The sequence below is a fragment of the Symphalangus syndactylus genome, chromosome 6 (assembly GCF_028878055.3).
Source record: "Symphalangus syndactylus isolate Jambi chromosome 6, NHGRI_mSymSyn1-v2.1_pri, whole genome shotgun sequence".
NCBI classification, from domain to species: Eukaryota; Metazoa; Chordata; class Mammalia; order Primates; family Hylobatidae; genus Symphalangus; species Symphalangus syndactylus.
Window position 1 is genome coordinate 12,183,868 of NC_072428.2, and position 13,319 is coordinate 12,197,186.

Here is a 13,319-nt window from a genome sequence, read left to right on the forward strand (position 1 = left end):
TGCAGGGGAGAAAGGCGATGAGAGCGCTGGCCCAGGAGCTGCCTGGTGGCTAGATGCTCCAGTGTCACCAGTGTGCCCCTACACCCGGCTGCTCTCAGCCTGGGGGACCTGCTTGCCTGGAAGACCTGGGGCAGAGGCTGGAGGCAGCTCTGCTAGGAGACAGGATGGTGATCAGCGGCACAGGGGGCTCTGCAGTGTAGGCCTGGGAAGGCCAGGCAGGAAGACACTTGGCATTCCCTGTTCACTACGGGCCACCCATGGCTTAGTCTCAGGGGAGAAGAGCTAGGGTTCCTCCCGGCTGGGAATGGACTGAGCCCTCAAGGGCCTTCAGGGCCTCGAGTGTGTGTGTGTGAGAGAGTGCATGCATGTATGTGCACATGTATCAGGCTGCCATTCAGCAGTGCTCACCCAGCCAGCCATACCAGTTATTACGAATAAAATGGTGAAATATTTCCACACCCGTTGAAAATTCCCCCCCAGCCCAACCTCTCAGAGCTCCCGCACCTCCCGCCGATCCACATGTAAGGATCCTATTCCAGCTCAGGCCTGACTTCCATACCCATTGGTCAGTGGCCATGCCAATCAGTGCCCCCCAAAGTCCAGCTCCCTGAACTCATCCCAGGCACTGTAACCTCCCATGGGAGCCCAAAGAGCAACCCTTTGCTCCAGCCATTCTTCCTGTCTGCCCCAGGGAGCTGTGGGTGGGCACTGCCAAGGAGCACCCTTGTACCCTCCTCCACATGGTACCCATGTGCCAGTCCTTTGGACCTGGCAGGGCCCTTGGCAGGAGAGATGGCAGCCCACAGAGGGCCCAGGGAGGGCAGCTGGAAGGCGTGGAAGCCCCAGATGGGCATGGGACAGATGAGTGGCTACAGGGACGATTCTGAGTGTTAGACATGGGTCTATGTTCCCTCCCTCCCAAAACCTCACAGGCTGGGAGTAAGTGGGGTGCTGAAACTGGGTGCTCCCCAGGAGGTTGAAATGAGGAACCCAGCAGGCTCAGAGCTACAGTGACCAGATTTCACAAAAGCGAGGGTCACAGCCTCACACCACCACATGTCCTGGGCTGTTCTGGGAAATCTGGAAGGGCAGGAGCCAGTGGAGCCAGGAGGATGGTCTTTAAAGTCAGATACGTGGGGTTCAAATCCTGGCTCTGGCCCCTTCCAGCTGTGAGCTCTGGGCAGGATGGACGTGTCAGAGGAAGCAGCCCACCCCTTCGCTAACTTCTGACATTTTCTCAGTCCTCTATTTTGCAAACAGCTTTGAGCCCACCCTCAGCCTGCCAGGCCCCGTGTCGCACAGGAAGATGGAGATGGAGCTGGACTCAAACTCAGGTCCCTTTGCTCCCAGTGAGAAAGCATTTATGAAAAGACACCCAACAGCTCTCTGCTACCCTTCCAGAGGGTGGAAGCTGTGGGGGCCCAGGTGGAACCATCGACATTTTCCTCTCCTCCGCCCATCCCAGAGGGAGGCGACCCAAGGCCACAGAGGGACCCACAGCCGACTCCACTGCTGACACCTCCTCAGCTGCCACATTCGCTGGGAGGTCAGTACGTGGCTTGGGACAGACATTACCCCAGGTCTGAGAATCTTCCAGAATCAACGCAAAGGGGTGCAAATAGGCAGATTCCTTGTCCCCATCCTAGATCTGCAGCGCCAGAATCCTTGAGCCTTGGAATCTGCATTTTCACAAGCGCTTCCCCTGGAGTGGGACGCCGGCAGGCCCGGGGTTGGCGAGACCGGGAGTAACCACGGAACCTTTGGGCTCTGCCGGGCTCCTAGGCTGAGGCTGCAGCGCCGCCTGGTGGTCCCTGCTGAAACACCACTCTAGCCGCCGCCCCGCTCGGGCTCCACTGCAGGGAGGCAAGGGCTTCCCCTGCCCACTGGCTCCAGAAATGAGAGGAGAAGGTGGGGCGAGTGCCCTCTGGACTTCACGACGCTGGGCAAGGGGCATGCTGGGGCTCAGTCGTCAGAGCCGTGCACAAGTAAGAGCGAGCTTCTTTTTCTGTCGTTTCTTTCTCTTCCTTTTTTGACAGATTCTCGCTCTGTTGCCCACGCTGAAGTGCAGTGGCACAATCTTGACTCACCGCAACCTCCATCCCCCGGGTTCAAGCAATTCTCCTTCCTCAGCCTCCTGAGTAGCTGGCATTACAGGCGTGCACTACCGCACTTGGCTAATTTCTGTATTTTTTGGAGAGATGGGGTTTCACCATGTTGGCCAGGTTGGACTGGAACTCCTGACCTCAAGTGATCCACCTGCCTCAGCCTCCCAAAGTCTCACATTTCATCCTAAAAAGTCCCCTGAATTCTACACATCTTACTCCATCACATTTCTTTAGCATGAAAATGTTTCCTTCCACAATTCTTTGCAGAAACGGATGCTCTAGAAAGCGATGCCAAGTTTATCCTGTGACTTCCCTGTCCCCCATCAGCAGCCCAATTTGTGCAGCTTCTGGGGGCACCCATACCCTAGTTCCAGAAGCAGGAATCGAGAGGTACAATCTATACCTCTCTTAGCACCAAATCAAACTCCAGGCACCCCGGCATGTAGGCAGGCCCATCAGAGCCTGGCCCATCACGGTCCTAAGGTTCAGGCTGCAGAGGCAGATGCCTGCAGGGAGGGCAGAGCAGTGAGGGGTCCAGCAGTCTCCAGCAGACCCAGCCACTCTGCTCACACCCTCTGCCCTGGGTCCTCCCCTGCCCCAGGAAGCAGCATCCCTACCATTCCAGACTAGACTGTTACAAATCCTCTTTAATAGTCTTAGAATCTTGAGTGTGTTTTACAGAATGGTGCACACAGAGCCCCCTCCCCTCTCCCCCCTACAAGGCACAGCCTCACCCACCCCACTCCCCAAGGGCCAGAGGACAGCTTGCCAAGAAAAGCCAGCCCACCTTCTCCCAGGAGAAGCCATCCTCCTCCTCCCTACCCCTGGCCAGCTCCGGACCCTGGAGAATACAGGACGAGCTCTGTGCCATGCCCCCAAGGACTCACATGTCCCTAAGCAGCTCAGGGCCAAGCCAGATCCCCTTACCCAGGCAGACCCCCTCCAGCCCATGTCCCCTAGGCCCTGTCCCTAGGGCATGGCCCAGGCTAATCTGAGCTGTCTAGATGGACCTGCCTCAGGCCTGGGGAAGGGGTGCCATCCCTTAATGTCACGTAAAACCCACCCTCTCCCACTGCCTTCAATATAATGGTGAAAAAACAAAGATATAAATGTCATAGTGGGAAATAAGTTGACCCACCCAGTAGGCAGTCTCCTGACAGCCCAGAGTGCCTTATCTAACGCCCTCCCCTCCCCAATTTTATTTTTAATTTTTTATTCTTTTGAGATGGAGTCTCGCTCTGTCCCCCAGGCTGGAGTGCAGTGGTGCGATCTCAGCTCACTGCAACCTCCGCTCCCGGGTTCACACCATTCTCCTGCCTCAGCCTCCCAAGTAGCTGGGACTACAGGTGCCTGCCACCGCGCCTGGCTAAATTTTTTTGTATTTTTAGTAGAGACGGGGTTTCACCGTGTTAGTCAGGATGGTCTCGATCTCCTGACCTCGTGATCCACCCGCCTCGGCCTCCCAAAGTGCTGGGATTACAGGTGTGAGCCACCGCGCCCGGCCCCCTCCTCCCCAATTTTTAATACAGTTGCCCCTATACAATATACACACCCTTGAGGGCAGGCAGAAGTCCAGCCCACCTGCTCCAGGGGCGCTGCGGGGAGCATTTTTCTCTGAGTTGCTAAGAGAACCCTGATGGGCGGTGAGCAGAGGAGCCACAGAACAGCCAGGGCTCAAGGCTGGCAGCGGATAGGCCAGGAGAGATCGCTAGGCCCCAGAAAGCCCCCTACTTTCAGTCAGGGTGGGCAAGAGGGTCTTCGCAGTGAAGTGGGAGGCAGGCCTGGAGGAGGGAGCCAGGGAGACCCCTGGGAGCCCTGAGGTCAGGGGCCAGGAAGGGAGATGGGGATAGCAGCTGCCTCAGTACTTGGGGACCTTGCTGTAGTCTTCGGAATGGACGTGCCGGCACAAGCAGATGGACAGGAGCATCCCCAGGAGCTGTGGGGAGAGGCAGAGAGTCAGAGGGAGGCTGGGTGTCCCGGCCTCAGACGCCCCAGCCGCGCCATCCAGGTTTAGATGGGGATTAAGTGGATCCTCAACTTGAGCCTCGCAACCACCCTGTGATGCAGGCAGCAGAGGGAGGCCCAGAGTAGGGCAGTGCCTTGTCTGAGGTCACACAGCCAGACAGTGCTCAGGCCAGAAGGCCTCTGGAAGCTGATGGGGTGCTGGCCCCCTCGGCCACCACCTCCCCAAGGAGATCAGCAGAACAGAGACAACCCAGAAGGACCTGGAATGGAGAAGGGATGGGGGAGGGGGCTCAGACCTCGATGACGGCCACACCCACGCCCACGCCGAGGATGATGCCCAGGTTCTCCTGCAGCCACGCCTGCACCTTCTCCATGCAGCCCTGCAAGGGGAGAACGCGGTCACATCACCCCGCTCTACACCATCCCGCCCTGCCATGCAGAACCACCAAGAGCCCCCCAGTCCCAGCCTGGAAGCCCCTGAAGAGGGCTCTGCCTGTTCCTTGAATGAATACATTAACGAAGAAGTAGATGAAGGTACAAATGACAGGTGAATCAAGGGAATGAACTAAATGGAGGAAGGAAGAGCTGAGCAGCAGCCCAGACGGCCCCCAACACCCTCGGAGCCCAGCCCCCGATCTGCAGCCCCCTCCACACCTCGTGGTACACAGGCCAGTCCTCAGGGTGGTTGCCACTCTGGGTCCTGTTACTGGGGGTCTCGCAGAAGCCCTTCCTCATGGAAAGGCTGTTGTCCTCTTCCCCCTTGTCTTCGCAGGAACAGGGGTAGGTGACCTCAGGGCGGTTCATGAGCTCAGCGTTGTCCGTCCAGTTGTAGAAGCTGACCCAGCCGCAGCACTTCACCTGGGCAAGGCAGGGGACAGACTGCTTGTGCTCACGGCTCACCTCAGGCAGGCTGCCCTCCTGGCAGAGGCAGGGCCTCCCCAGGACAGAGACTCAGATATGCCACTTCCAGGCCCCTGGTCCCAGCCGAACCATCATAAACTACAAGTACAGCAGAACAATCAAAACCAGGACCAGCAAAAATACAAAGCAGAGTAGGAAGGAAGTTCAAGTTGAAGGAGCGCAGGTGTAAAGGGCACAAGGAGAATGGATGGCAGACAGTTCACAGTGCAGGGTTTAAAGTCAGGCTACTGGGTTACAATCCCAGCCCTGCCACCTACCAGCTGAGCAACCTCCATCAAGGAACTAGCCTCAGTTTCCTCATCTGTAAATGGGGATAATTAAAATCCCCAACTCGCAGGGCTATCACAGGGACTAAATGGGATGAGGCAAAGTACCCAGCATAGGTGTGGGGAGCACAATAAGCTTATGAAAGGCCGTTCGACTTTAGTGCAGGAGTTGAGATTTGCCTCTGAGCTTCCTGGTGAAAAGGAGAAAAAGTGAAAAAGGAGATGGGGTCAATTCTGCCTTTTTTTTTTTTTTTTTTTCTGTGAGACAGAGTCTTGCTCAGTCACCCAGGCTGGAGTGCAGCAGCGTGCTCTTGGCTCACTGCAACCTCCACCTCCAGGGTTCAAACGATTCTCCTGCTTCAGCCTCCTGAGTAGCTGGGATTACAGGCACTTGCCATCACGCCCGGCTAATGTTTGTATTTTTAGTAGAGATGGGGTTTCACCATGTTGGCCAGGCTGGTCTTGAACTCCTGACCTCAAGTGATCCACCCGCCTCGGCCTCCCAAAGTGCTGGGATTACAGGTGTGAGCCACCTCGGCTAGCTGGTCAATTCTGCCATTTTAAAGGAGAAAATACTGTAGTTCTAGAGAGAAGAAAGCCTTTCCGGGCTCCGTGTGCTAAAGGAGGTCTCTGTGTGCGAATCCCCGCAATGCTGGGGGTTCCTGGGGGGATTCAATGGGATAGCCACGGTCACAGCAGGGGTCAGTTCCTGGACCGCTTCCTTCCTATCTCCGAGGGGTGTCGCCCGACCAGTCGCCAGTGGCCAGCAGGGGGCGTGCCAGGCACACTCAGAAATGCTCAGCTCCAGGCGGTTTCTAATCCAGGTTTACAGGCGTTTGTTCTGGCAGCCGGGCTGCCTCCTCTCTCCCAGAAAAGGCTGGCACCTCTAAGAGGTGCAGGGGTCTGCAAGGCTGGGGGCACCCACAGGCCGTCCTGCACCGGAGCAAAATGAGGCAGGTCTCCTTGGCCCGTCTGTGGCAGAGCCTCCTTCCAAGCAACCCTTTGGCCTGACTCTGGCTGTACCTGGTCCCCAGCAGCACACGCCACCTCCACCTGTGTCTCCACGGATGTGCATGGTGACCAAAACATCACCACCAATGTACCACATAATAAATGCTGCCTAAGTGCTGCAGGCTTTACCAATGTATCTCACACGGCATGGGTCAGTAGCCCCATTGTATAGATGAGGAGGCAGGCACAGCAAAGGCCTAGCGGCTGTGGCAGTGTAGCACTCCAGGCCTTGGGAGTCTGACTTACCACCAGCCTAAGCAGCATCTGACAGCATCAGAATCATCTAGAACCAGCCAATGACTTTCCAGGGTAGGATGCTCACCACCTCCCAAGGGACCCACTTCTCCTCCCAGGTCCCTTGTCAGGTGGCACTGGTTTATGTCACTGGTGACATCCAGACTTTGCTAAAATTAGCAAAGTCTCAGCAATTGTGGGTCAAACTACATATGCGACCAAAACATTTCCCTGTGTGTACCAAGCCTTCCAGTTGCCATGACTCCCACACCTGATGTCCTCTCCCAGGGCCAGAAAACATCGCTCTGCCCTTCCTCCACTCAGAAAATGGCCACGTCCATGTCACCTAGATGGAGTGTCCTCTCTGCAAACTCTCCTGGTGCCCCAGAGTCAGGCTTTCTCCTGCTGCCCATGCCCCTTATACCCCACATCCCTCCCCTGAGTTGTCAACAGGCCCTACGTGACCACTGTGTCCTGCACCCTCACAGGATTGCAGATCAGAGATGGCAGGTCCCAGCCAAGGGCACACACAGCATCCGGGACCACAAGAAAGGAGAGCCAAGTGGTCATTGGATCACTATTGAGACAGGCTGGGAACCTGGTCAGTCTATCTGTTGGTCAGTCGGCCAGTCCATCCGTCCATCCGTCCATCCATCCATCCAACCATCTCTCTCACTTTAATGGAGGTATAATACACATGAACTAATGGGCACACATTCAGCTTGGTGCATTTTTACATATGTGCACACACTGGCGAAACCCGTATCCAGATTTGGCTAGAACACTCTTTACGCCCTAGAAGGCTCCCTCGACACCTCCCCAGCTAGTGCCCTTCCCGGAGGCAGCCTCCACTGGGACTTCTCAGCATCTCAGCCTTGGCACCCAGTTTCCTAAAACCCAGGGTGGAGCTCCCAACGCTCCCCAGTGTGGCTTGAGATAAGAGGGCTGACAACTGCCCCCATGCTCTGTGGCCACAAATGAGAGCACAGAGCTGCAAAGCTGCCTCTGAGTCTCTGGGCCCCCTGAGCAGGGAGCTGTGGTGCTAACTGGGGTGCCCTGCCCCCATAGAAGCACAGTCTCCTACAAACCGTCAGGCACACACGAGCACTGCAGATGCCAGTCCCAGACATGCGGGTGCACAGAGCTCCAGATGCAGGCACACCCAGGCCAGAGGGCCTCCTGCAGCCCCGCCCCACCTCACCTGAGCCTGCACGTAGTCCCAGGCATCCTGCAGGCTGTCCTCGCGACTGCTGTTGTAGTCTCGAATGAGCTCGATCACGATGCCGCCCATCTCCTGCTTCAGCTGCAGCGGGGAGGACAAAGGTCAGGGTCATATTTCCTGAAACCCGTGCCCACCTGTGGCCACCCCTAAACTGCCTTCCCCTGTTCCCTTCAGCAACCCTGGGACATGCTCATGGCTCCAACCACTTTCCTGGCGCTCCCAGGGTGCCCGATGCAGGCAGTGCCAACCACTCCTGCCCCACTATCTCTTCTGCGCTTGGCAGCAGCCTGGCCCTGTAAACATCAATATTCTCATGTCACTGCTGAAAACCCTGTAGGGGCCTCCCACCACCAGGGCAGTTCCCACCGTCATTGTCCCCGTAACAGCCTAGGAGGTCCTACACCACTTGTCTGCCTCCCCAGACCTTCTGTCCTCTGTTCTTCCTCCCTCTGCTTCAACTGAGTAGATTTCCGTGCTGTCTTCGTGCCAGGCACGCTCCTGCCTTGGGGCCTTTGCACGTGCTGTTCCCACCGCCTGGAATGCTCTTCCCCTAGACATTAACATGGCTCACCCTCTGCTTCCTTCAGGGCTCTGCTCCAATGTCACCTCCTCAGAAAGGCCTTACCAGAGCACTCTACAAAATATCAGCCCTTCCCCATCCCCTCTCCCCCAACCAATCAACCACCCCTCCCCGGCCTCCCTTATCCCACAAGGGAAAGCACGCTGTATTTTTCTTTAGAGCACTGACGTTACATGGTTATTGGTGTTCAGGGCTTATCATCTCTCTCCACTAGCACATCAGCTCCGTGGGGGCAGGGACCACATCTGGCACGCTCACTACAGGGTCCCCCGTGGCTAGCACCAAGCCTGGCACAGAACAGGTGTGCGGGGTACATGAATGCTGAATGCTGAATGCACACCTAACCACCACGGTCTGCCAGGCACCAGAGCCAGACTCAGGCAACTTCTTGGTGAATCCTTACACCTCCCACAGGGCAACTTCAGGGAGAAGGAGGGGCAGGGAGGAAAGCCCAGCTCAGCTTCCCTCTTCCAAGGACCAGAGTGCAGCCTCTCCAAACAGGGCCCCCAAGACAGCAGGGTAGATGCCTGAAGGGGGCCCCAAGACTGGGGGACCTGGAGCTTCGGGATCAACTATATGGTCAAAAGATCCTCCCTCTATGCAGTCATGGTGGTGGGTGCCTGTAATCCCAGCTACTCAGGAGGCTGAGGCAGGAGAATTGCTTGAACCCAGGGGGTGGAGGTTGCAGTGAGTCGAGATCGCACCACTGCACTCCAGCCTGGGTGACACAGTAACAGTCCATCTCAAAAAACAAACAAAAAAAGAAAACAAACAACAAAACAAAACAGAAAAGATCCTCCCTCACCCCTTCCCAAGTCCCAAGCCCGCAGTGCCAGCCAGCCAGAGCATGAGGTCAGTCGCCTTTCCGGGACCTCGCTGCTTGCCCCAGAGCTCCAAAAACATCTCACTTTTTGTTTTGTTTTGTTTTGTTTTGTTTTTTTGAGACAGGGTCTCCCTGTCACCCAGGCTGGAGGGCAGTGGCAGGATCTCAGCTCACTGCAACTTCTGCCTCCTGGGGTTAAGCAATCCTCCCACTTCAGCCTCCCAGGTAGCTGGGGCTACAGGCACGAGTCACCATGCCCGGCTAATTTTTGTATTTTTAGTAGGGACAGGGTCTCGCCATGTTGCCCCGGCTGGTCTCGAACTCCTGACCTCAAGTGATCCACCCGCCTCAGCCTCCCAATGTGCTGGGATTACAGGCCTGAGCCACCTCGCCTGGCCCAAATCTACATCTTGCCTATGCTGGTCCTCACCCTGCTCAGGAATTAAGGGTCCCTCCTTGTGGTGGAGAGCAGCACCTGCTCGCAGCTAACCCCACAGAGAAAACACTGATTTACAAAGCAGGCATAAGAGGGGTTTCTAAATAAGTCAGCTGTGCAAAGGGAGGCAAACCCAGGGCCTGCTAAGTCAGCTGTGCAAAGGGAGGAAAACCCAGGGCCTGCTGAGGGCAGGGCCTCCCTCGGCGATAAGCAGGCCTGGGTGGGAGGGGAGACTCGGAGAGCCAGCCCCTGCCTGGCTCCACCTAGCCTCTCACATGGACCTTGCCCCGAGGCCTTCCAGGGCAAATGCATGGTTGGACTGGTCATGGCAGTGGGGGCGAGGGACCCTAGAAGGCAGGGATGCCAAGGAGAAGGCCACACACCTTCCCACCTTGGTTCCTGAGAGGGAAGAATTGGGAGAAATGGGACAGGTACTTCCAGGTGGGGTTTCAGAGCCTGACTCCCAGGGAACCCTGTTGGTGGGGCTTCCGGCAGCTCCCCAGGGGCAGTCCTTGAATGAACGCTGTGCTCAGAGAACACATATCCTGCAGATGCACCTGCAGCCCTGGCTCCCCACCCAGCTCCCTTGGTTAAATTAATGCTGGGGCTGGCCATGGTGGCTCACGTATGTAATTCCAGCACTTTGGGAGGCCAAGGTGGGCAGACCACGAGCTCAGGAGATCGAGACCATCCTGACTAACATTGTGAAACCCCATCTCCACTAAAAAAAAGTACAAAAAATTAGCTGGGTGTGATGGCAGTACGCCTGTAGTCCCAGCTACTCAGGAGACTGAGACAGAAGAATCGCTTGAACCCGAGAGGCGGAGGTTGCAGCGAGCCGAGATCATGCCACTGCACTCCAGCCTGGGCAACAGAGCGAGACTCTGTCTCAAAAAAAAAAAAAAAATTAATGCTGGGAAACCAGCCTCTGATGATGCTCCCTGCCCTTCTCTCAGCAAAGCTCTTAGCATGATATAAAAAAAAAAAAAAAAAAAAAAAAGCCCTTATACAGAGTCCTGCAATTTACAAAGCTTTCCTGTCAGTAATTAATCACAACACTAATAGTGGCTAACTTTTATCAAATGTTTGCTATGTACCTGGTGCTGTGGTAAGCACTTTAAATGTATTATCTCAACTGAATCTTCACAGCAGACCTATGGCCTAGGTATTCACCCCATTCCCTCATTATAGAGATACAGAAAACAAACCCAGAGAGGTTAATTAACTTGCCCAAAGTCACACAGCCAACATGTGGAAGAAGTGAGGTTTGCACACAGGCTTGGCTGATTTCAGAACCCACGTTTTTACCTATTAAGCTTTATTGGCATTTAAACCACACGGCCATACCCAGTTTTAACCAGGGCCCAGAAAAGCTAAGTGGTTTGCCTGAGTCACATAGCTGGGGCTGTCTGCCAGGCGATATGACATCTCGGGTCCACCTCTCAACCCCAGTGGGTGGGTGATCCCCACAGTGTGGAAAGGAGGGGTTCTCCAGAAGCATCTGTGCGGAAAGCTGCCTCTCCCACATCCTTCCCCACCCACCCAGCTTCCTCACGACATGTTGCACTGAGGCTCTGTTTAAACCCCAGCATGGTTGTCACAGCAGCCTGGACTTCCCTGTTTCTCTCCCAGGCCCCCTGAAATGAGAAGGTGATGGAAGCTGGGTGGTTTCCACCTAGACAGGTGGTTTCCATGGAAACACCACAACATCGTGCAGTCCAGAATGTGGTTGAGGGACACACCCGGACCATGGGGACCATGGTCACAGGGGCTGGTTCAGCTTGGAGCTGATGCTCAGGGGGCCTGTGCTGGGAGTGCAGGGAGGTCACCCTGGCAACCAGGTAGCTACTGAGACAAAAAGGACAGGGAGGTAGCAGGAGCAGACATTCATGATCACCCTCCGTCCCCCAAGGGACCGCTCCATTGTTTCTGCCTGCCCTGCAGAAACCCACTCCTTGGATGTAACCACCCTTCTATTTCTCCATGGAGCTGAGAAGGCCCCACTCCCTCAATGCCAGAAGCAGGCAAAAGACCTGGGCTGCCACTCAATGCCATCCACATCGCAGGCATGGCGAGCGATTCAGAGATGGGCTTGAGACCCACGCTCACATACCCGGCCCTCTTTCCATCAGTGTGTTAGGATGAGGACCTAGGCTACCCTCAGGCTCCGCTGGGGACAGCCTGCCCGAGAAAGGAGCCAACAGAGGAGGGCAGGGCTGAAGGGTGAGGAGGGACAGCAGCAGCCTTTAGGAACCTGGATCCAGCTGAGCCTTCTGCTGGCTCTGGCCACTTTCAATTGAGTCACTGTCACATGCCATAAAGAGTCCTGCCCAGGGCCAGCTGCATAATTTACACCTAGTGCAAAGCAAAAATGCAGGGCCCCTTGTTTAAAAATTATTAAGAATTTCAGCCAGGCGTGGTGGCTCACACCTGTAATCCCCACACTTTGGGAGGCCGAGATGGACAGATCACTTGGGGTCAGGAGTTCGAGTCCAGCCTGGCCAACACGGTGAAACCCCATCTCTACTAAAAACACAAAAATTAGCTGGGCATGGTGGTGTGTGCCTGTAGTCCCAGCTATTCGGGAGGCTGAGGCAGGAGGATCACCTGAGCCCAGAAAGTGGAGGTTGCAGTGGGCCGAGATCATCCCACTGCACTCCAGCCTGGGCAACAGAGCAAGACTCTGTCTCAAAAAGAAAAGAAAAAAAAAAAAGAATTTCAATACGGCAACAACAGATTATCCTGTGCGACTGCATAGGTTGAATGCCAAGGCAGCCAGCCCCGTCTTCCCTGTCTCCCTCCTCCCCATTTCTCAGAAGAGAAAAATGAGGCTCAGAGTTGGAGCAACTTCTCAAGATCACATAGATAGAAAGCAGCAGAGACATGACCAGACCTTGATCTGTGCAGCTCCAGGGACCTGGGATCTTAGCCTGGGCAAGCTGCCCACCGCCTCCCCACGACCCTGCTGTCCTCTGCGTGGCTCTACTCACGTCCCACCCAAATGCTGAGCTTTGACTTCTCTTTCAGTGTGAATTTTCAGAGTCAGAATTAGGAGAGACCTTTGAGTGCAGCAAATCATCCGAATGTAAGGGTCATGCTTTTTTAGGCTCTGCTTAAATGCTTCCTGCGATGGGGAACCCACTACCTCACACAATAGCATGTTGCGGAGTTGAGAGGCTCTTGATACAATTTAAGTTCTGCTCAAATGACTTCTACCCACTTGTATTAGTTCACATCCTCCTCCTTTCCCAGCTACCCAAGTCCCAGCTAGGACCACAGGAACAAATCAAATCCCTCTCTCGAAGGACACATGTCATCCAGATACTTGAGACCAGACTACATCTCCAGGGTAACTTTTCAGGCTCCCGTGCCCGCCCCTTGGGGTGCTGTGCAGACCTCCTGCCATGCTCTTTAGGGTGTGAAATCGCCCCTTATAATGAGGTACAAATGCGTAAATTGGACCCACACCTTCCTGTCCTCTCCAGGTTTCCCACATGAGATGTTGGCAAATGCTTTGCTAGAATACAGATACACCAGCTCAGAGGCTGCATCCCAGTACCCTGATAGGAAATGAGGGTGCTTCCTGCATCTTTCCCGCAAGTCCAGCTGCAATCCACAGAACTAGCTACCCCAGAATTCAGAGCCAGTGACCAGCGTGTGCTTCAGAGATTCTAGCCCAAGTGTCTTTCCATAATCCCTTTCCAGAGGGGTAGCCTGGATTCCTCCATTCGCTTCTCAACAGGGAAGAGAAAGGTC

At 55.4% G+C, this 13,319-nt stretch overlaps 1 protein-coding gene across 5 annotated transcripts in view; it reads right to left on the minus strand.

Annotated features, from left to right (window-relative positions):
* Nucleotides 1–2,732: 2,732 nt before the first annotated feature.
* The window catches only part of CD82 (CD82 molecule), a 54,109-nt gene continuing 43,522 nt past the window's right edge, over nucleotides 2,733–13,319 (minus strand). For all 5 annotated transcript variants that reach the window (XM_055281845.2, XM_055281842.2, XM_055281844.2 and 2 more), the window contains 4 exons: nucleotides 7,704–7,805; nucleotides 4,725–4,928; nucleotides 4,367–4,450; nucleotides 2,733–4,041 (listed from right to left, as the gene is read on the minus strand). In XM_055281845.2, coding sequence (XP_055137820.1) covers nucleotides 3,964–4,041; nucleotides 4,367–4,450; nucleotides 4,725–4,928; nucleotides 7,704–7,805 — 468 coding nt within the window. In that variant the 3' untranslated portion in view covers nucleotides 2,733–3,963. The remainder of the gene's footprint in view (nucleotides 4,042–4,366; nucleotides 4,451–4,724; nucleotides 4,929–7,703; nucleotides 7,806–13,319) is intronic.